A 23496-nucleotide genomic window follows, 5' to 3' on the forward strand; every position below is an offset into this window, starting at 1 on the left:
CCGCGGGGTGGCATCGCAAGGATGCACTATGAATGCTGCTTCTGCCTCTGGAGGCATGAAATCCGATGGCCCTGACGATGCACTCCGTCTTTACCTAGAAATCTACTTCCTCTGTTCTTTATTTTTAATACAAGTCTTAGGAGAAGCTAGGTGTAGAAAGCTGGCACTGCTTCTGTCTGTCTATATCAATAAAGTGGAACCCACGGGTCAGCACTCTGACACACGGACACACAGTTCTGAAAGCCACAGGGCGGGAGGCGTGCCATGGCTGTGGAGGCCAGAGCGCAGGCCTTCGGCTGAAGCGGCAGCACCAGTCAGCCCTCAGTCCTGTGAGCAGGACTCCGGCCCCAGCCACAGCCAGACTCCCACTGGCCGTTTTTCAAATGCTGTCGGACAAAGGCTGCGCTGTTGACCAATCACACAGATGCCATAACAACACTGGAAACGTACTCTTCCACTTCTTCAGAAGCCCTCCTTCCTGACCTGCGAAAAGAAAGAGAAGGTTTGTGAGAGCCCGCCCATCTCGGGCACGGGCACTGGCACAGGCGGCTGGAGAACGGGTTTCAAAAGCAGGGGCGGATTATGCCCAGTGCCCTATGAGGCCAGTTCCTCTTTGCAGACCAGGCCCACAATCAGCTTACAGACACTGTAATCGGGCCTTCTCACAACACTACATCAGCATGACTCCACATTAAATGATTGCGTTTAAGTGCAGGCTGAGTGAACTCAAAAGTCAAATAACACAGCTGACACAGTGCCCGCCTTTCTCTCAGCAATCAGCTGACCGATGTATAGAGCACATTTTTAGGGCTGAGGCCTTGGGCTCCAGTTGGAGCTGTAGTGTTAACATGCGCAGCTTCCCCCCAGCAAAAAGGGAGGGACCAGCCGCACAGTCCAGGCTGCAGGGTCAGGGCCTGGGTTTCCATATCCTCCCCTCGAAGGGCCAGAAGCCCCCGTGAGGAATATAGGCAAGCAGTGCCCTTAAGATACTCCATGGGAACCGGAGGCCTGTTTACAGACAGACACCCATCTAAGGCGCTGGTTCTCAAACTTGAATGTGCACAAGAGCCATCTGGGAAGCTTAACAGGCGTGCAGAGTGCGCGGCCCAGCAGCGGGCATGTCTGCATCAGCTCGTCTGGGGGATGTGCGGCCCAGGAATACACATCTTAAACAAAGTCCCAGTCATTCTAGTCCGAGCAGAATGCTACTGACACTCTATGGAACACTGGTCGTAGGTCTTCTGAACGAGACCGGGAAACGCTGATGTTGTTACGGGTGATGGGTATGGGGTGATTCCCTTTCTACAGGTCTGATCATTCGCACAGTCACAGAGTTTTTATTTTTTATGACTTCTTTTAAGTTAGAAATCAACAGCCATGATGACGGGGGGCCAAGGGCAGCAGTAATGTCCTAGCGGCCGGGGGAAGGATGCCCGTGACAGTGCTGGCCCACAGAGGTTCACCGCCAAGAGCTACGCTGGAACCAAATGGCAAGTCCTGCAAATTGCAGATAATCCCCCCAAAACATGTAAGCATAAATTAAGCCCAAGTTTAAACAGACTACTTTCCATGAAATTTACACCATCTCAACTGTACTAGGGAGGAAGGGAGGGAGGGAGGGAGGGAGGGAGGGAGGGAGGGAGGGAGGAAGGAAGGAAGGAAGGAAGGAAGGAAGGAAGGAAGGAAGGAAGGAAGGAAGGAATGAATGAATTTTGGTTAAGTCAGAGAGGGAGAGGAGGATGGGTAGGGCAAGGAGGAAGAACAGGATGGAAGAGTTCTGAGCAGATCTCCCAGGCTGCGGTTTGGGACTCTCAAAGGCACAGGAGACAGAGGAACTAGGGGTTGGAGGGCGAGTGGCACAGAAGGGCAGTACAGGCCCTGAGGCAACTGCAAAGGGACGCGCAGGGCAGCACCACAAGGTGCTGCTGGCTGACAGAGGCTTCCAGTGCTGCTCTGAGTCACAAGACACCTAAGGCAGAGCCCAGGCAGCCGCCAAAGCTGCCTCTGCCTGGGCGGGAAGAGGGAGGGCCCTGCTCCCGACTCACTACCTCTGTCACACGGAGGTTGAACTCTGTAACCCCCTGTCCACAGGTCAGTTACCCACAGAACTGACAGGTCACCAATGGTAGAAGGGCTTGAATGAAAACCGGGACAAGAGAACAAGGGGATCAAAGAGGCCAGGTAGCCTAGGCCAGTGCCCTTGTCTGTGCACAAGAGACACATCCATCTCTGACTCCCCGTAGGAGTTAGGGCTGAGCCGGTCCTTCCTAAGCAATGTGCTGCTACTTCCTAAGCAGCGGTGATTTTGTCTGAAGGAGACAATGATAATGCTAACCTTCGGGGGAAGGCTGACTAATTGCCATTTATCCACTCAGCATCCAAAAAGGGGATGAATTCCGTATGTGCCTTAATTGCTGCTGAGCCCACATCCGGCTCTCTCTCACTCTAGGGGGAGCCAAGGATCCTCCGGCATCTCATTTTACCCCACGGGATGCAGCAAGATCCAACCGGGGCCCTCAAGGATGGTGGGCCTGCCGGGGTGCCCTCCGGTGGCGTTCTCTCTCTCTCTCAGTCAGAACTGCTACAGGTGCCCTGTGAGCCTTCCGCCCTGCTGGGGAGACGGGAAACGGCACAGGGCACAGAACGCCCTGCGCTTGGCCGCCTTCAGGCCTCAGCTAGCTCATAGATAAGCTCAGTCTGGAGCACACTGCTGTTTATTTTGATTTTGCTCTGTTTTAACACGAATGTGTTGTCCAACTTGGGAGATTTTGTACAAAAATCCAAATTTCTAAATTCTTCAAATACAAAGCCTAGCAGCCCCGGGCATACATCCCCCGTGGAAAACTCAGGGAAGCCTGGCTGCGGCTGCCCCCGAGAGCCTGAGCCCCCAGCCCCCACCCCGCTCACGCAGGGCCCGGCACTGGTTCTTCACCATCCAACCTGCCTGCCACTTTCCTCGGGGACGTGAGGGGCCAAGCGAAGTGTTCCCTGCAGCTCCGCAGACACCAAACTCGAGGAAGCAAAAGGAAGACTGCGTGGGAAGCACATTTTAGGGGAACCTGCAGAGTGTCTTTCTTTACAGAAGGATGATCATGAACATGATTTGCATATGCATCTCGGGAACAGAACTTAGGTGCTATTCTGAAATAAGCCCACACCTCACAGATTTACTTTACCTGCCTCGCCCCTAAAAGCACCTTAGGCCACACAGTGACATGGAGCCCAGGGCTGGGACACAGAACCCAGCACAATGATTTCGAACCACAGGTCACGGCCCATTAGCGACTCATGAAATGGACTTAGTAAATCACCACCAGCCTTTAATAAAAAAAAAAAAGCATAGAGGATAAAAGAAAGTGAACCGCACATAGTAAAGGTAAGAATTACATAAACTTTTTTTTTCAGTTTCACATATACACACACCCAGTCACGACGTAGAGTGCATTTTTAAATGGCTGGTGACAGGCTAAAAAAAGTGAAATCGCAGTGGTCAACTTCAGCCTACCAGGGTAGGTAACGGGTGGGTCTGGGGCTGAAGTCCCGCCTCCCACAGACAGTGTGGGGTGGAGGCTAAGGGGGAGGATTGTGGGTCCTGGGTCACCTCTTCCTTAGCCATTCCTCTGAGGAAACTGTGTGACCCAGCCCAGCCCTGTGGTGGGTGACATGCCTCTTTCCCCAGAAGTGGCGATGGGCGGGTCTTGGAACATCAGAGCAACACCGTGAGACCATCTGATGCAGAGAGCACTTTTCACTGCTCTTGGAAGACTTGCGAGGCCATGAACACGCACCCCGCTGAGCAATGGAGCGAAGGTTTCAGCGGCACCGGCAGAGACACTGGGCACCACCTTGCGCGCTTCCCCTGAGTCACACAGCTGGTCCGTGACGAGGCTGAGCCAGGAACCCCTACTCCCGACCTCCATCCACGACCTCAAACACACTGCCCAGAGCCTTTTCAGAGGCACACAGAGTTGGTTTCCAGGTGCCCCTGGGCACCCACACATCTGTTTGGGTGCACTGCACAGACACCCATTCCTGACCTCCCACACTTAGGAAGGCAAGAGATGGTACAGACAGAGAACCGAAGGCTGGCAAGGACCCTTGAACCCAGGTTCTTCACCAGGTTCACAGGAGAGTCACACCTGGGAAGTGTGGTTGGGGTCCACGGGCCTGGCCTCACCCCAGACCCCCGGGGGGCATAACCTCTGGAAAAAACAGGACACAGTCGTGTGGACAAGAACCTCTGCCCTAACCTTTATTTCAGGTGGCAGGCTAACTCTCCAGTTGCTGACAGCAAAATGGAAACCTCTGCCTTATCCCTCCGAGTCGCCTGCTTTCTTCTAACAGAAGTGTTCATGAACTCTGACCTGACCTCCGGGCTGAGGGGAGCGAGGACAAGGCTTTCACCGGCTGAAGCCCCGTCCCGAGTGGTCCTGAGCTGGCCGTCCCAATATTCACACAAGACTCCGCGGTGTTCGTGAAAGCTAGGCAGGTGCTCCCCACCCTGGCGGGTCCAGAGCAATTCAGATCTGATGGCTCAATATTCAAAATGTAAAACACAGAGGTTGCTGAACCAGCACTTTGAAAAGTTAATTAAATGCCAGGTTTCTTTTTAAGAGCTACTCCATCACTTGCTGATTGCTTTGGCCATTTCACAGAATGAAGCTTTCTCTCCGGACAATGAGGGAAGCTCTCCCTCACCGCCCCCCTGTGGACACGGGCACAGGAGGAAGGGCCCCCCAGGCCCCTGCTTTCCAGCAGTGATGCGCCGGGCCTGGCTGGTGAGCAGAGCTCTCGGGGGCCCTTTTCCAACCACAAAAAACACCCAGCCTCACATGAAGCTGCGCCCTCTAAATACTCTCCAGTGCGAGACTTCAAGGTTCAAGGCGTGGTCCCGCCACCTCCACCTTCACTGGAAGCCCAGCCCTTCAGTTCCACACGCAACCAACCCCCTTCTAGCTCTCACCCCACTTCTCTGTGCTCCACACGAGGTTCCTCCTCCCTGGCTGCACTGGTCACCCTCAACTCTCAGGGGACAGCCCTTCTCCAGGCCCCTGCCCCCACGAGCCTGGCACAGGGCGGCGGGGGACTGCTCATAACAGTTAATGTTTATTGAGCTTTTTGGGTGCCAGGCACTGTCCTTGTATTCTCTTATTTCTATATTACTATCATGTAACATACATTATAGGTAGTGTTGCATATTGTTTAATTATCACAGTCTTATTTAATTTACTCCATTTTACAGGCGAGGAGACTGGGGCTCAGAGAGGTACAGGAGCTGGTGAAAGGCCACCCAGGTAGAGAGCAGAAGGGTCGGAAGCAAGCTCCGGGCTGTCTGAGACCACAGCCCAGTTCCTAACCCTGCATGGTACAGGAACACGCAGGCGGGTCCACACCACGGGAAACACTCATTTTACCGACTCTGCCTCAAACCTGATCAATATTTTCCATGACGAGGACATACTTTCAACTTTCAGCAGCACCGCAGCTTCGTCAGGCTTGACAACTTGGTCATTAATGTTGGTGTCATTGTTCAGTATGATCTATTATGTATGTTTTATTGACAACGTGACAGCTTGTTTCATGGGGGAAAAAGGAGATTCCATGAAGCTAAGTCATGTTTCCCTCCACACACTGTCCTTTTCTTAAGCTCTTCTGTTCAGATGCAATTCCTTTCTTTTGGCATTGAGAGGCCACATTGGACTTCCACAGGCACGACCTGGTCAGCTGAGGGCAAGTTTGACTGCCCCAGCACATCCGGGACTGTGGCCACACGGGCGGGGGCCGGAGGGGGGGCATGGCCAGATGCTGGGCCCTCCATTTCGAGCTGGGGCTCCTGGGTGGAGACACAATGGCTGTAAGAAACCCCAGCTGTGGAGGCCACTGCACCATCGTCCCAGCCCCGCAGACCGCAGGCCTCCGCGGCTGCTCACACAGGTTACACACTGAAGGGTGAAAGGCAGCCCTAATGTAGACATCATCTCAGTTAAAATGTTTCTCTCGAGTTTAATGGAACACTGCAGAGATCTAAATGGAGATAAAGTGCCGCGGCTCAGAGAACAGCCAGGATGCTGTCTTTGTGCAGCGTGACAATGTTCAGTGGTTAATTAGACGCCGTTAACCTGTTTTAGCAGGGGACATAACTGGGATAAATGGGGGGAAGTGTCCTTGAAGTCTCTTAATATCCACATCACATATCGGACCCGGGACTCACCTCTCTGCTGCAAGACAGAATAGGCTTTAAACGGACCAAAGTGCCAGGCGTCTGGAGCCCTGACTGTCCCCATGGAAGACCCTCTCCCAGCCGTCACCCACGGACCTGAGCCTCTGACCCAGGCAGGGCTGCGAAGGGTTCAGACCAATGGTTACTTGTGTAACTTGTTGCCTCTGAGAGAAACTACACAGTAAGGTGCTCCAGGGCTCCCAAGACAAAGAGAAGAAACTATGTAGCAAGAGGCCAAGTTCCTGGCAAGGGGATGAAGAGCTAAATTGGAGCCAATCCCTTACATTTTAAAAATCATCAGTCCTCTAGAAGAAAAGAAATCAAAATGCCATTTTCTTGCAAGGTTTTCGACCCTTATAATCTAAAAATGTCCAAGAAAAATCTCACAGGTGCCTTTAAACCTCACAGGGCACACGAGAGAGGAGGCAGTCTGTCCCAGATCACGTGACACGTCACTTGTAGATGCCCCCCCCCACCAGGCTCTACTCCGCAGAGTGTGCAACCCACAAAGGGACCCTCACAGTGCAAGCCCGCGTGTGAGCAAAGGAAACCCTTGCCACCATCACCTGGGCTACTGTCCCCACTCGGCGTCAGGCAGCTGACTTGCTGACTGTGGCCCTTCTGCTCCGAGATGCCTCATGCCTGTGACACTGACTAGCAGCCAGCTCTCTCTCGCGGACTCAAGTTTTCCTTGGCCAGCAGATTTCTCCGGGCTGAAATCTCTTCTGAAAGCTGAAGTCCCATCTCTTTCCTGCCTTGGTCCCTGGTTCTTGCCATTCATGTGTTCAGTGTCCAGCCTGTGTTTTACACATTGTGTTTTCTCTCTTCTTTTAAAGACAAGGAACAATTCCCTAGCACCCAACTTTCGGCACTCCAGTGTTTTCGGTCACATTTGATTGTATTTGGCTACTGCCAGCAAGGTGTCGATTCAACAAGGTGTTTTGTAGAAAGAAAAAAGCAGATGTCTACGTCCAGTCTGCAGACTGCCAGGCCCCATCAAATCGAAGGTATAGGGAACTACAAGACAATTCCTGGGTGAAGTCTGCCCCCTGCTGGTCAGATTCAAAATAACACTATTTCTTCTGAACCACCTTCTAAAGGAGTATTTATCAGCAAGCAAACACGGTGAAGTATATAGGAGCAGTTTTAGTGGCTAAAAAGAATTACAAGGACATGAAGTGTGTGTGTGTGTGTGTGCGCGCACACACACACCTGCTATCTAGAAACTTAAAAAGTGGAAGAGTTTAGAACTCTAGATCTTGAGTATCTCAATGAGTATTATTCTATTCAGAAACCTTATCAGGTAAGTAAGTACCTATTAGGCACGAACGGGAGGTGTTGGGATCTGGGGGTCTCTTGCTCAGAGTTTCACAATCTTGCTGGGGAAAGAACGCTACAGAAGTAACAGCGTTCTCCGGGAGACGCACACACTGCAGTGACGGATTCCCACCACCATCCACCCCATGCCTGTTCTAGATGAGCAAATGGAGACCCGGAGTTGTTACAGGGAACTAACTAAAGCCCCAAGGCGGGCTGGACACAGAGCTGGAACCAGAAACCAAGGTCCACACTTTCTCACGTGCTGCTGGTTCCAACATGCCCCAAATTTCATGGGACAAGTGAGGCGGATGCAAGCAAAACGTCGCGGCAGCACTGAAAAAAAGGAACCAGCTGTGCCAACTGGGGGAGCCTGGGGTGAGGGCTTCCTAGAAGACTGCCAAGCGAACGGCGAGTGGGCTGGACCCAGGCAGGAGGGCTGCAGGAAGGCCTTTCCAGCGGGAGGAGACAACCTGAGAAAGGCCAGGAAGCATGAAAGGCTCAGGTTTGCTCAGGAAGCAGAGGGGCCTTGGCAGGGCTGAGAAACCGACATGGCAGTGGCCGAATTCGAGAACTGCACCCGAGCTGGCGGGAGAGCCAGCCAGACTTGAACGAGACGTCAGTCGTGACACGCTGGTATCAACTCTGTAAGTATATACACTGCTGTTGGTCAGGGATCAGGCGGGATTATGGGCTAGAAATCAATTTTCACTGGGTTCCCTTTTCTTCCTGCCAAGTTACTTAAGTCCACCATCTGAAGAGAGGCTGCCATGAATAACGTGCAACTCTCCGCACGTCCTGCGGTCTAAAAGCAGCATGAAGAGGTTAGTGGAGGAGCCCTCCGCTGCTTCTGCGGGGGAGGCTTCGGGGAGGCCGCCGGGAAGAAGTGCTGTGAGACAGCGTCCCCGCACCTGTCATTTTCAAAAACTGCCTTCACCGAGTTTGCCATGGCAGCGTACTTCCTGTACCTACTTTATATTGTCTTTGATTCCTTAATTTTACTGTAATAAATGTGTTTAAAAGAAAAAATATCCTCAACAGAAAGCTAGCATCACAGGTCATACCTTCTGGTAACTGTAAAAAAACAATGAAGCTTTAAAAAAACACAAACTGAATTTTATTAGAGCTAGGTATTACTGTTTACCAAACGTTGGAGCCCGTGAGTTCTTGTTTTGTTAAAAAGGTAGAGAAGCGAGGTTAGGAAGGCACCAAAGAACTCCTAGCTGCAAACGGAGACTTCCCCATGAGAGGGACTGAAAGCAAAGACAGTAACTTGGTGACTCAACGCCAGTCTCTGGGAAGCGTAGCTACGAGGACGAACAGTGAACCGACTTATTTCAGTTTATTTTAAATTGCTGAATGGATTGGGTCTCTTCTCCTGGACAGGAGTTTCTGCCCTGCTGTGGAGAAACCTGTGAAATTCCCATCCAGTCACTTACCCATTGTTTTCTCTGCCCAGCCTTGCCACCCACCAAAATGATGGCCCCCCTAAAGCCCATCAGGACGCTGAGACCCAACTAAGTGAGGACGTGCTCAAAGAGTGGAGGTGCCTCTGCCGCTAGAGGGGACCCCTCTGCGGCTGCTGGTGTGAGAGGCCATGGGCCCTGCGGGGCCGTGTGCGGCAGCTCCCGGAAGGCTCAGCAGCCACTCGGGAGAATCCTCGGTATAGAAAGACCAAGGACACCCCGGCACTTCAACACATGGCCTTTGGACAACGACCACTCTGAAACCAGGAGAAACCGGCCAGCTGCCCGGCAGCCAGGTGTGGTGAGGGCAGCACAGGCCAGAAAGTAAAATCACTGCAGACTCGTTAGGCCAGGAGAACAACCCAGACCGTGTGCGGGACTCAACGTCGCGGCACGTTTACGACGGTGTACGCCCAGGTTGCCGTGCAGTTTGGTGCTGAAACTGCTTCTTGGTGGTCCTCAATAAAGGAATGGAAAGAAAAGGGATGGAGGAGGTGTAATGTTCGCAGACGCATCTTATTTCTGAGAGGCTGACTCCATCAAAGGGAGAACAAGGAGATCATTTGTGTCGGGAGAATTCTAGCCAATGGCTGGCGTCTCCAGCCATTCCCTCCTGGCTCTCGGCTGCTCACGCAGCAAAGCGGTGAGCCCTCCTCAGCAGAGCTGGCTCAGAGGAGGCGACTTTCTTCCCTGAAAGTTTTTTTGTTCAATGAGATTGCTTCATATGATCAACATCTCGTTTCTGCGAGGGTCCCAGAGGAGAACAGTAAAGACATTTTATCCTAACAGACTCACTGCTGCTCAAATTGTAGAGTCCGTGGCCCTTTCATGGACTTGAGACAAGTGAGTGCGGCTTTCAAGGTGTGAGGATGGGCTTGGCTGCATGAGAGGCCTATCCTACCACAGTAATTAGCTGCCCGACCTTGGGCGGCGGGCCAAGGTGACCTTTAAGGCTTCTCTAACTCTTAGGAGTCTGCAACTGAATCCCCTAATCCCTACCCCACCCCCAGGCCTCATTTTCTCCATCTCTGAACTGAAGGGGCCACACTCCGTCACTTCTCAGGTCCTTCCCCAGCTGTGTATGACATGGACGCTGCTTGTCCAGAACCCACCCCCATCTGTTCCTCATAAATGCCATTCCCTACCCTGAACAGCAACCCCCCGCTCCCCAAGCAACCCCTTCTCCACAACTGGTTCATCCAGTCCTCGTATTCCCATCAACACATTGTCAAGTGCTGCTTTGGAGAGCCCAAGTCAACATAGTGGGGGAAACAAACAATGAAAAAAAGGAAGGGAAGGGGAGGGAAAGAAGGGACCCTCTTCCCTTTATTCAACCACTTTTAGGGACAATACAGTTAAAACAAGCTCTCTTCCTACCTAAGAATTTAAGGCACTGTCTTCCTTGGTCCCCCCTTCTCCTTTCTTCCCTGCTGTCAAACCTGCCGCTACTTTCCCAATTACATAAAGAAATTTCACTCTCCCTTTGCACGCCTCTCCTAAACGGTTAACCCACTCTTAACATTCACACCTGTTTTCTGCCTGCTTACTACGACCACTCTCTACTTCCTCTTCAAGCAGCGGGACAGAGGGTGTCTGTCTGGATGTGCTGGACCCTCAGACAGGTACCTTGGAATCAGCCCCGTCCTTCGGGTCCCGGAGGACTCAGAGCCCTGGCACTCAGTCCCGCAGGATCCAGCCAGACGAGGCGTGGGTGCTGAGCTCTGGCCTGGGGTCCCCGCTGGAACGCTGGCTCTGAGTATGATGAGCTCTGAAGTCAGAGGTTTCGCATCAGTCTCACTGTTCACCAGCTGCGTGCTCTTGTGAGAGTAACTTAAATTCTCAAAACTGGTGATAACACCACACTGCAGTTGACAGGGATGTTGTAAGAATCCAGTAATTAATGCAAAGCAATTGGCATAGTACCAGGCGCACAGGAAGTGCTCGGAGCAGGAGCTGCTGCTTCTATCACCAGTATCATCACCCCTCCAGTCTCTGCTGCCTGTGTCACCAATCCTTGCTGGAGTCACTTTTCCTCCCTCTGCCTTGTCACGGAGCCCCGGCCCGGAGGCGGGTGCTGGCTGGGTGCACCCAGCCCAGTCACTTCGCACTTGTTGCTTCAAGACCCATCCTTTGCTTCACCACATTCCTGCCGCCCCTTGCTGATAGTGCTGGACGCTCAGCTGACAGGCCGGGCAGCCCGCCCGGACGGGCCTCCGCCACCTGGCCCGCCAACTCCCAACCACACAGCGTGTGCACCAGGAAGCGCCTGCCCACTTCAAGAAGCCTCTGCGGCAGCTGGCTGCCACTGGCTGCCACACAGCTGGGGCCGCCTCTGGGGTCCGCCTCCCAGTTTCCCAGGGAACGCCCTCCGGTGGTGTCTGGATCCGGCTTTACTCTTCCTGTCCCTTGGTTCCTTCCTCCATTTCAACCATTTCTGCTTACATCTGTCTAAAAAGTGACTTTTTCTGGCTTTTGAATCTTTTCCAGGGAACTTCTCACTTCTGGGAAGTTCTGGAATTAGCGAGACTGTTCCTATGCTCCTCAGCACTACCTCTCCACACCCCGTGAGGGTCCTCGGAGCAGGACAGGCTCACGCAGTGATTTCTGTGTCTCAGCCTGACGGGCTCGGACCACAGAGAGCGAGCAACCTGGCACCTCCGCAAATCATCTCCCCTTCATCCGTACACAAACCCAGGTTTGTGTGGGATGGTGATGAGCCCAACTAAAAACATTCAGCTCTCTGGCCTCTTTTGCACCCAGGGCCAGGCGTGCACCACACTTCTGACTAGTGGAAACGAGGTGGCAGTCCCTGGAGAGCACACATCCCACTCCACCCCAAAGATCTCCACCTCATTCTCCCCTCTTCCTGCCCGGAAAACAGAGGTGAGGCCTGGAGGTTCAGCAGCCACCATACAACCATGAGGCGTGCACTTGATACAAAGACCCCATGCTAAGGACGGTGGGCAGCGAGATGGAGAACTTTTATCCTTCCTGTCACTACAGAGCTGCCACACCAACCCTGGACCGCAGAACCCCAGACCTCTTGTCTTCTGAGACAAACCTCTTTCCACTTAAGCCCCTGGTGATGGGGTTCTGTTGCTTGCAGATTAATGAAACCTCAACTAATACCACATATCTAGTGGCAAATGGGAAGTCATTCTAGTGGAAAAGGAACGCACATTCTGTGAAGAAAGCCACTCTCACACAATCCTAATTCGTCACCCTCCATACACGGTCTCATCAGAGAAAGCAATGCTCTGAAGTGATACAAGAGGTGTGTATTTCTCAGGGTACAAGTGAGTGACATCACCAAAATCAGCAGGAAAGAAGGGGTCGAACTCAGGAGAAAGATGAGCAGCGCTCTCCACAACCCTGTCGAGTTTAAGAGAGCACACTCCACTCTAAAGAATGAAGATGCGACAACCCTTAAAAGCAGAGCATCACACTCAGAGAAAGGGATGTCTTTTCACATCTGCAAAGACCCCTAGGTCATAATTATGTGGCATTAAAAAGGCGTTTAGATGAAGTGTGATGATGTGTCCCTGACACTGTTGGTCACACTCTTGTCAATACTCCAGTGGCCCCTGTTCCCCAATAATAAAGTACATGCCTGGAGTTCGGGGCCCTGCGTGTGGGCCTCTCTGGCCTATCTCCCGCACTTCCCCAGGTGGGGCGGGGCCTCAGGCACCCACCCTGCTCATTACAGACACACTGGGCGTCCATGCCTCTACGCACTCAGCCCCTGTGCCTAGATGCCTGTCCTTGCCTCAGCGTTTGTCAACTGTTTCGTGGTGATGACTGGCTTGTTTCTATCAGCCATCTGCAAACTATTTCAGAAGTTCAGACACACTCTCCGGGTTGCAGAGGGCCTTTGAGACCCCTCAGTGTTAATGCTGAATGGACAGCCCAAGGGTGCAGAGCCGGCAGCACAAGGTCACACTGGGCCTCTCCTGCTCCTCCTCCCAGCTCGGTGCTCAGTGCAGAGAAATCCTGAATCCACCAAGGCCTGCATATCTGGGGCTTCCCTGAATCCTAATGTCCTAGGGCTGAAAAGGGGACTCTTTGAGATGACCTAGTCCAACTCCCCCAGGGAACCTTAGCCCAAAAAGTCCACAGGACTTGCCCCAAGATCACATGGCGAGTGAGTGGCAGAAGGGGCCTAGAACATAGGCAGATGTCCCGACTCCTAACACATGCATAGGGAAAGGGTGGCCCCAAGAAAGGCAAGTGACCAGGAGTGAGCTCAGGACATGACCTCCAAGGCAGATGCCTAACTGTGTTTAACGTGCACCTGGAGCACCTGGCTCTGGGCCGAGAGCCTCCTGCATCACGCTGCCTTCAGCCTCGCAAAGGAGGCACAGGCCTGGAACCAGAGGCGGGACTGCCAGGGCACCTGTCGCCAGAACAGGCTCCTAGCTGGCTGCCTGGGAATGAATCCAGTTCTTGGAGGGCACTGCAGGGTTAGAAGGAACAATCACTTCAATGCCTAATTGAACTTAATGACTAGGCTAATTAGGCCTTTCAATGGCAGGACCAGCATGGCCTTGGCTCGCGCCCCTCAGTACAGGCTGCATCCTTTGTACTCACCTTCCTCTCAGGGGTCAGGCAGCTGGCTGGGGCACAGCTCTGCAGACAGGTGGGGCAGCAAAGGCTAAGAAGGGTGCGGGTCACCCATTCACTCCCTGTTGTTCTTCCCACAGGAAGAACATGTTGGAGCCGTGTCAAGGCAGCCCTTGGGGAAGCTGCTGAGGCTCCGCCCAGTGCAGGGGCACCAGCGTAATACCAGGGGCCCACGGCGCAAGGACGGAAGGCAGCAAGGCACAGGGGACAAGAGCATGACCCCACAGTCCGACTCACCGGGTTCAAATCCTGCTGCCTACTTACTAGCTATGTGACTTCGAGCAAGTTATTTTAACTTCTCGGAACTCACACTTTCTCATCTGTAAGCAGGGACAATAATAGCACCTATAGCCCACAGGGTTGATTGAGAATAAAGATAACTGCTTAAGCACAGTGCCCAGCCCAAGAGCCCAATAAATGGCAGGGGTGTGCGTGCGTGTGTGCGTGCGTGTGCCCACCCACACAACAAATGGTCCGTCCACATCCAGGTTCTGCAGCATGGCCCCAGAAGGCAGAATTCCGATTGGAAGACAAAGCTGCATATTTCCTAAAGGTGAGTTATATTTAAAACTTGGGGATTGGGGGGTACATAGGGGCGTGAAAACCAGAAATAACCTAAATGCCCACCGACAGGGGAATAGCACACCCACACCTGGATTAGGCAGCAGTTAGAGAAATAAGGTAAATCTACCTGTGCTAAAGATCTCCACGATGTACTCTTAAAGGAAAAGTGAGAAAAATGAAGAGCAAAATCTGATCCCATTTATGTAAAAAAAATACATGAGTGTGTGTGTGTGTGTGTGTGTATATATATATGTAAATCTATTGTGTAAAAGTGTACCTATTGTTGGTGAAAGAAACCAACAATAGATAATAGGTAATCTATTACCAACAACTGGTAACAGATAAACTATTATCTACCAGTTGTCCCTTCTAAAGAAATGACTAGCCTTGGCCGGTGTGGCTCAGTGGATTGAGCACCGGACTGCGAACTGAAGAGTAGCTGGTCTGGTTCCCAATCTAGGGCACATGTCTGGACTGCGGGCTAGGCCCCCAGTTTGGGATGCATGAGAGGCAAAGCTTCTACTGAGTCCCCCACAATGGAGGGCTCACGCAGACCCAGACGGGAATCTGACAGGAGATTGGGTGAAACGGCCTCCAACCCTCCAGTTGCTAGGCCTCTGCACTGGGACAGTCCACAGCGACGGGGGGTATTCCACAGGACACTGTGCTTTTTGACTGTTGTTCTGTATATGTGCCTGTCGTTTCTTTCCTGACCCTCAGGGACCTGCCTGTCTCTGGCTCCAAGAAATGACCGACTCTAGTCACAGGAGAATCTGCACTTCTGCAAACCCAGAAACTGCAGGGGCTAAAAGTCAAGGCCTTCACAGGCCATGTTAAGAGCCCATTCTAAAACTACTGCTGGTTTTCAATTACAAAGATAAAATTCAAAGGCAAGTTAACGTGTTAAGAGAAGCTGCAGCCCTGAAAGGAAGCTGGGGGCAGGCTCCGAGGGAGGCGGGGTCCTGGGCCCGTGCTTTGCGATCTTTGGCGGGCCTCGGGCAGACAAATGTGAAGAGTACTGCTGACTTCGGCCCTTAGAAACACAGCCGCTGTGTGCCGTGGGGCCTCAGCTGTCCTTTCCCCGGTGCGCACAAGCAACAAGTTCATCCCAAGGCGCCGCGCGTGCTCCTCCCCGCCTCCCTGGAGCTCGGGCACTCGCCTCCGCCCCAGGAGGGAACTGGACAGAGCCACGTGCCAGGGAGACCGCTCCCCTGGCCTGAATGGGAGGTGAAGGATCCAAATGCTGTGCTCCACCCGGGGGCTTACGGAACAGACTGCCATCGCCTTCAACTGGGAGGCACTTGACAGAAGTACAAGATTCCAATTATTTCATATTTAGTCATTTGCATAAGTAAATTGCTTCTGTGACACTAGACAGGCCACCCAGGGCCCTAAACTGCAGTGACTACAACACAGAACACCTCCGCTTGCTCTGAACAGAAAATCACTATGTCAAACCAAGTGGAAGTGACGAAAATGCTCCCCCAAATTCCCAGTGAGGAAGAGGTGGGTGCATGCTTCCTACCTGCTCACTAGCCTACGGGACCTATATGCGCCACACCAAAGCCTTCATGACACTTTCCAAAGGGTCATGTTATGGCAACTGCCTGAACAAACACTGGAAGTCTGCTTTCTCAGCCTGGGCAGGTATCTCAACTACTGTCTGCTCAGGGTTACATTTATTGAGATAGGGACTTCAGAGTACTATGCAGCCCTTAAAAAGGTGGCAGTTGTACTCCAGACTGAAATTCAGAAAGATCACCAAAAACACTTATATGAGAAAAGAAAAACGCAGAATAGATTGCTATTTGTGTGAGGCAACAAAAGAACATAGTACCTCTATTTTTGGAAATGCATGGGGTATCTTTGGAAGGACGCGCAGAATCTGGGGAACGCCACACAGGGCAAGTGGGTCCCTGGGGGAGCAGGGAAGGGGGAGAGACTTCCATTTCCTATCCCACCCCGTTTTATCTTTCAAATTCTATACTATGCATATATCTTTTTTAAAAAAATAAACAATAAAACCAAATTTCACTAAGAGGTGTAGTATCTCAAAAGATGGCACGAAGTCCTACAGTGATGAGAACATCAGGATTCGTCCTGTCTGCGCATCCTCCTCTCTCTCTCACAGTTCTCCCGAGGAAATGACTCGCCTTTCTCAACTTAGTTACATTTGCACTTCAGGGTCACAGAGACCTGCTCCATAAAACGGCAGAATACTGTTGTCACAAAAAGGGCTTTCCTCTACCAGGTGGACCTGGAGGCAAGTGCCAGCCTAGGGACAGTGCCCAGACCGAACGGACACAGGGTGAGCAAAGCCCGTGAAGGGTGACGTCCAGCGAGTGCCTCACGGCTGAGCACCTTCGGGGCTGTGTATGAGAGGACAGCTCAGCGAGGTCCCTCCACTCATGGCCGCCCAAACAACACGGGGCCTGGGGACAGGAAATGCGTAAGGGCGGAATCCCATGCTTTTCCCTACTTCAGTGCGGATACGTATCTCTCACCAGCTATTTCAACACACACAGTCTAGGTGTTAACTCATTTGCAGATTCTACAGAAGGTATATGATTTACAGCAATAATGCAATTAAATTCTAATTTTCTAAAAAAAAAACCACCAAAGGCACAAGAATTCTGTAAGCTCACTGAAATTAAAAGCTTATCTAGATCTCCCTCTAATCTTTCTGTCCAGGTTCTGGACATAACTTGCGAGCAAAGGAAGACGTTAGCTTTGGGGAGTCCACACAACTGCAAGGGGGGCACGAAAGAGCAGGCTGTTGCTGGGCCCTGAAGCCGTCGTTTGCGAATTTTGTGTGTGCGGGAGCCACGTGGCGGCAAAGCACAAACGCAGACAGGGGCACTGACGGTAAAGCTGACACAGAGGTCCAAGAAGGCAGCCCTCGTGGGCATCTCCCAAAGCCCCAGAAACAGGGACGTGGCACCTGAGCCCTGGGCAGAGCCACCGGACTCGGTGCACAATTATCCGTCAAAGACCTTCCCTTCTCCACCACCCCACAGACAGCTGCCTCGTGTGGTTTCATTCCCATCGGACGCTCGTCTCTGACGCATGAGCGACTGCAGAGACTGCCGAATGACTGCTCACCCACGGTGCCCGCCTGGTCATGCCATACAATTCTGAGTTCTCTGTACCTGAGGGAAGCGTACGGAAAATCGATTCTCTAAATCTCTAAACAAAATTATGCTTACTGATGAAAATCTGAAGTCTTCACTGGAACTCATGGAGAGCTGGTCCCTTTTTAATCACTGAAGCTCCAGAAGAAATGCCCCAACTCACTCATTGATCGAATGCGTATTGAGCAACTACATGTGCTGGGCTCTATGGACCCAAGAGCAAGCAATACACACAAAAATCTCTTGCAAAGTAACTAGTTACTAGGTACTAGTAATGCAAAGGCAAAAGCAGCTGCAACTTTCAAACAGTTCAGGAAAAAATAAAAACAAAAAACAGACCGAGAACAGGGCCATGTGTGGTGACACATTTACAGTTAGGAGGGGGTTTGTTCTACGATTCTCGCAACTTTTCTACAGGTTGAAACTTTTCAAAATAAGGCTTGAGGCAGGAAAAGGTGGGATTACAGGCATAAACTGTGTCTCGGGGAGCACATCGCTGATGAGAGAAAGCGCTTTAGACGGGAATGTGTGCTTATCAGGGATGTCGAGGAAAACACCCTCGGACACCCTTCGGTGAAATCACAGCTCTAAGCAGCAGTCGCCGATGGACACTGTGACCCCAGGCGGGGGTGGGGTGGGGAACGTAAAATGAAGGCCACTCTCCAACCCCACTGGTCAGTCACAGCCTCACTTCACACGGAGCCGGTCACCTGGGCCTCTGGTGTGACGTGGCGGGGTACACACAGTGCTGCCTGCAAAGCATTCCTGCCCACGAGAGCCTGCGTCGGCCTCCAGCTGACCTAGATCTGACTTCCAGTTTCACAAGGAACACGGAGGCCAAAGGAACAGATCAGACATCGCACTAGAGAGCAAAGGGCCGAATGTAGAATGCAGACGCTCTGCGGGACAAGGTCCTCAAAAAAAAAAAAAAATCAATGGCATGGGGAAAAACACCAGGTGGCGGTGGGCGTGCAGTATTGCCAAATAAAAGTGACTAAAGACCTCTAATGACAGACGACGGTGTGGACCTTGATTTGCCCTTTCTGCAACCCAACTATAAAGGAACAGCTCTGAGACCACGGAAGTGCCTACATATGACCTGGATGCATTAAGGGATCATTATTAACGTTGATGGGCATAATAATGGAATGATGGTTAACAAACAAAAACAGTCCTTATCAGTTAAGGAAAATCATCTCTAGCACGAAGGGAAGGAGGGATGAGGAATGACATCCTTTATATATTGCCAAGCTCCCCTAACTCATCCTTGGCCTCATAAAAGATAACGTGTTTTTCACACCCACACTCGCACCTTCTTAGGCCTAAATAATTTCATACCCTTATAGATATGTAACTCAGAACTTCCCCATCGTTTTTAAGACTTGAACGACCTAGAAATAACAGCTGAATGGAAAACTGGGGAGGACAGATAAGACTGCTGGTGCTTACAGGTGACTAGCCTGGGGCCTTGGCAGGTGTAGGACTGGCCCAGCAGGTCCAAGGGCAGAGCACCCACATCTTGGCACACCTGCACACACACCTGCACCCACACCACAGCGCACACACACCAGTGGGGAAGCTCCAGCTAGCCTCATCTCTGTGCTGCGTAACACCAGTCAGCGTAACACCTGCAGCTCCAGTCAGCGTAACACCCTCCAGAGAAACTGACTTCTATGGGGACAGACAGGCTATAACCAGGCTGGGTTAAGAGGACAAGACTTGCACTTGCAACTGTGCTTACAGATCTGGGAGCCCAGCAGCCCTGTGAGTTCTTGCCTTTCACACTTTTGTGGCTTAATAAGAATTAACTACTCACTGCTAACGAGAAGGTAAAGAGAGTCTGGTATGGCAGTGACACAGTGGGAGAGGACAGAAGCCCTTTAGTATTCTTGGAACATCAAGGCCATTAAAAAAAAGAGCAAGAGGGAGAGGAGGAGGAGGGAAGGGGCAGCCGAAGGACCAGCACACGGCTGTTCTGCCGCCATCTTGATGCCCTTGACGCGTGCAGGTGGTGTGCAAGCGGCGGGCACCCGGACGGCCCATGGAAGGAATGGGCGGCCAATGGAGATTTATGTGAGCAGAGTGAGATGGACAAGGTAAAATTGTCAGGAGGAGTTGTTAGAAAGTAAAATATATTGTGACAATTCCACTCCTGCCGTTCATCAATAAACTGACAGATCATTTAGTGTCAATTAGGAGTGATAGATGGACAAGTCCCCATGATCCCGGGCCAAAATTAATGGCTGGGAGGGAGAGGGTGATTGAAAATGACGGCTGACATTGAGAGCAAAGTCCTGAAAGTCCCTGAGGGACCATTACTCGCCTCATTCCCTTGCAGATCCATGCAGGGACAAACCCAAAAACAGACACTCGGAGACAAAACTTGACCAGACTACTACCTCTCCTTCCTCTCTCTACCGAGTCTGGCTGCCTCTCTCTTTGCTCTGTTCCCCATGGTCACACCGCGCCCCACTTCAGGCAACTTCAGAGCCAAGAGAGCTTGGCTCCCCGATGGACTCATCGGCACGGCAATGACTTTGGTGCCAAGAGAAGGGCCAGGTCCAATGGAGATGTATGTGAGGAGAGTGAGATGGACAAGGAAGGTCTTGAAGACAGTCCCAGCACCCGACACCTCTAGCCACTGAGGGGGATGACGCAGGCCCAGCTCTTGATCTTGGGCCGTGTCATGCAAAGGGCACCCCAGAAACTCACCTCCTGTGGCTGCAAGGGCCTCAGTCAGATCCGGCAACAGCCCTTCTGCCTCCTCCTGCTGCCGACACAAACGGCCTCACTGCCCTCCTACCGCCCTCCTACAAGGACACCGCCCTTGCAGAACAGAACCGCCGACAAAGTTCCTGTGATGTGCAAATAAGGCACAGCTACGAACTGAATGTCCGCACTCCCCCAAGTTCCCTTCTCCAGGATCCTGCTCCTTCGAGTCTGCACTATTTCATCCTCACTCTCTCCCGAGGCGTCACACACACGCCAGTCACAACACACACTTCCCCTTCCAAATCCTGTCTCTTTCCTTTGCTTCTCAGAGCAGTAGCTTGTATCACTAGTCCCATTTCCTCACTTCCTACTTCCTCTTCAGCTCACAGAAATCTGGCTGCTGCCCCAATGCAAATCACTATAGCCACTGTCTTAAATGCCCCCATCACCTCCAAACAGCCAAGTCCAAGGCTCTGACCTCGTCTTCTGTTTGCGTAGATGGTGCCAACTGCACCTCCTTTCTGACCTCTCCTCTAGACTCTCAGACCATGGAAACTACCTACCAGACCACCAGCCCCCAAATCAGGTCTATCCTCTGCATTCCCTATCTGACCAGTCATCAAATAAGGCACCTTGCGGTGACCTTCAACTCCTCGCTCTGTCCTGCATTCGACCAGTGGCATTCCTGGTAACTCCACCTCCAGAATGTCTCCGACCTCTTCTCCTGCCCACGCTCACGCCACTGCCCCAGTGCAGGCTTTCGTCACCCTGCATTAAAATGCTCCTTCCCGACAGACCGGCCAGCCTCCCGGAGCTCTACCTCTCACTGAGAGCAAAGTTCTTGGTCAAAAATACTGATCTGGCCATTCATTTGTTCAACAGTCACCGAGTGCTTACCATGGACGGGCTCTGTGAGGAGTACTGGAAGTATGGGAATAAGACTATGTCGCTGCTCATGGAGCTTACATTACAGTAGAGAGGAAAAGACAATGTGTGCATGTACATACACACGTCACATGTGTGAATACATAAAGGAGAGGAAAACACGGAGCGACGAGAGGTGCTACTTTACATAAACGGAGGTCAGGCAGAGCCTTGCGAGCCACGGTGAGGGCTCCGGGGTTTAGTTTCGGTGGCGGCAAAATGCCAATGGAGGGTTGGGAGCAGACAGGTCAAATGACCTCACCCACGTTTTAAAAGGGTCACCCTGCTCTGTGGACACTAAGGCTGAGGGACGCAAGGTGAAAGGGCAACAGGAGGTTTTCCCTCGAGTCAGTGCTAGAAATGGTGGCAGCTGTAGCCAGGCACTGGCTGTGCAGACAGATGTATTCCCACTGTACACTTAACACGGCGTGCAGACAGACTGGACAGAAGTGAAGGCGCGGAGAGGGCTCCAGGATGACCCCCAGGCTCAGGGTCCGGGTGACAAGGCAGAAGGGTTGCCATCTACAGAGCTCCGGGGAAGACTTTGCCAGGCACGGGTTAGGGGATGGAGTGGAAGGGTGGAGATTAAGAGGGCCGACTTGGACGTGTTGGGACTGGGCTGCGTATTCAAGTGGCAATGTCGCGTGGACAGCTGGGCGCTTGTGAGCAGGCCTGGGCTGGGGAAACACGTCCCACAGTCATCAGTGTCTGAGTGACAGTTACACTCCCGAGGCTGAGTCAGGGTCACTCCAAGAATGATTGCTAGCAGAGAACAGAGGAAGTCCAAGGATGAGCCCTGGGCACGCCCACATTTCGAGGGGTCAGGACTAGGCCACAGACTGAGGAGCCAAGCCAGTGAATCCCTTGAAAAATAACACATGAAACGGAAAAGCATGTCTCTCCAAGAGGAAACTGATTTCATCTGGAAAAACCTTTAGTGTGTTCATTGGGGAATAAACACTGGAGATCCTCTTTAGTTCTTTAAGAAGCAGATATAGGATCTGTCTCATTTTCACATTTCAAAACAAATTCCAGACATTAAAAGCACTAAAATTCTCTAATAACTTAGAGAAATGGAGCTCTTCTTTAAGACTCTCATTAGTAATATATGAGACCTACATTTCAAAGTCACCTTCTTCTTGGTTAATACTGAGAAGTAGTGCTATGTTGGCTCATGCCAGGTAGCTCAGCTGGTTAGAGTATCATGCTGATATGCCAAGGTTGCGGGTTCGATCCCTGGTCAGGACACACCCAAGAGTCAACCAATGAATGCATAAATAAGTGGAACAACAAATCAATGTCTCACTCTGTGTGTGAATGTTTCTCTCTAAAATCAATATATAAAAATAAATAAATAAATGTAAAAACTAGTGTTATGTTGAATGTGGTACCTAACGGCATATGAATGGACAGAAAGATGGATGGAGCAGAGTAACAAATGCAAAGCAGACTTGGGTGCATAAACAAATGTAGAATATGGTGAAGGTGGCTTCTGAGTTTCCTGGGAAAGATGGATTTTTATAATAATAGTGTTGGGACAAAAGCCATTTTGAAAAAGATAAAACTAGAGCCATACTTCTTACCACACACTGAAATTAATTCCACATGGGTCAGAAATCTAAATTTCAAAAGTCAGATTTAGGGTATGCTCTTATTCCAATAAAACGATCTAGAAAAATAGCCAGCTGGGCCACTGTCTGTTGAATCTAAATGTATGGAAACAAAGAAGGATACATTTTAAATTCATATATGCATGCTTATTTTTTTAAGATTTTTTAAAATTTATTTATCTTTAGAGGGGAAGGGAAGGAGAGAGGGAGAGAAACATCAATGTATGGTTGCCTCTCGTGAGTCCCCTGCTGGGAACTGGCCTGCAACCCAGGCAGGTGCCCTGACTGGGAATCGAACCACGATCATGTGGTTCGCAGGCCCATGCTCAATCCACTGAGCTACACCAGCCAGGGCTGCATGCTTATTTTTTATAAAAGGTAGTAGAGAAGGATAAGCTGGACATGAACCCATCGGGGATGGGTGGGAATGAGGTGGCAGGAGTAATGGTGGGAGTAAGACATCTCTCAGTGTATCTTTCTACCCAGGGCTCTCCAACCTTTTTGCGTCTCTGGGCCACACTGGAAGAAGAGTCGTCTTGGGCCACACATTAAATATATTGCGACACGTAATCACACACACACACACACACAAAATCTCATAATGTTTTAGGTAAATTTACGATTTTGTGGTGGGCCACACTCACAGCCATCCTGAGCCGCATGCAGCCCGCAGGCCACTGGTTAAACCCCTGTAACACATTACCATCTGTCCTTGCCAAAAACCATTAATGTGAATGTAATCATGAGGAATTAACCAGAAAACATGGAGAAGGTTAGCTATTCAATGAGAAAACTAGCTGATATTCTAAAGAAAGTCAGTGTTCTGGGTGGAGGTGGTAATGGGTTATTTAAGAGACTAGAAAGAGATGGAACTACCAAATGCAATGTCTGAACGCCGACTGGGTCCTGAAGCCATTAAAAGACCTTTTGGG

The 23496-nt window shown here is 51.4% G+C and overlaps 1 protein-coding gene across 2 annotated transcripts in view; it reads right to left on the bottom strand.

Moving 5' to 3' along the window:
- The window catches only part of IFT43 (intraflagellar transport 43), a 78781-nt gene that overhangs the window by 21789 nt on the left and 33496 nt on the right, over positions 1-23496 (bottom strand). For both annotated transcript variants that reach the window (XM_037031524.1, XM_037031525.1), the window contains one exon: positions 451-483. In XM_037031524.1, coding sequence (XP_036887419.1) covers positions 451-483 — 33 coding nt within the window. The remainder of the gene's footprint in view (positions 1-450; positions 484-23496) is intronic.

Source organism: Sturnira hondurensis, unplaced genomic scaffold, assembly GCF_014824575.4.
Source record: "Sturnira hondurensis isolate 20B ecotype Veracruz unplaced genomic scaffold, ASM1482457v3 Scaffold0021143, whole genome shotgun sequence".
NCBI classification, from domain to species: Eukaryota; Metazoa; Chordata; class Mammalia; order Chiroptera; family Phyllostomidae; genus Sturnira; species Sturnira hondurensis.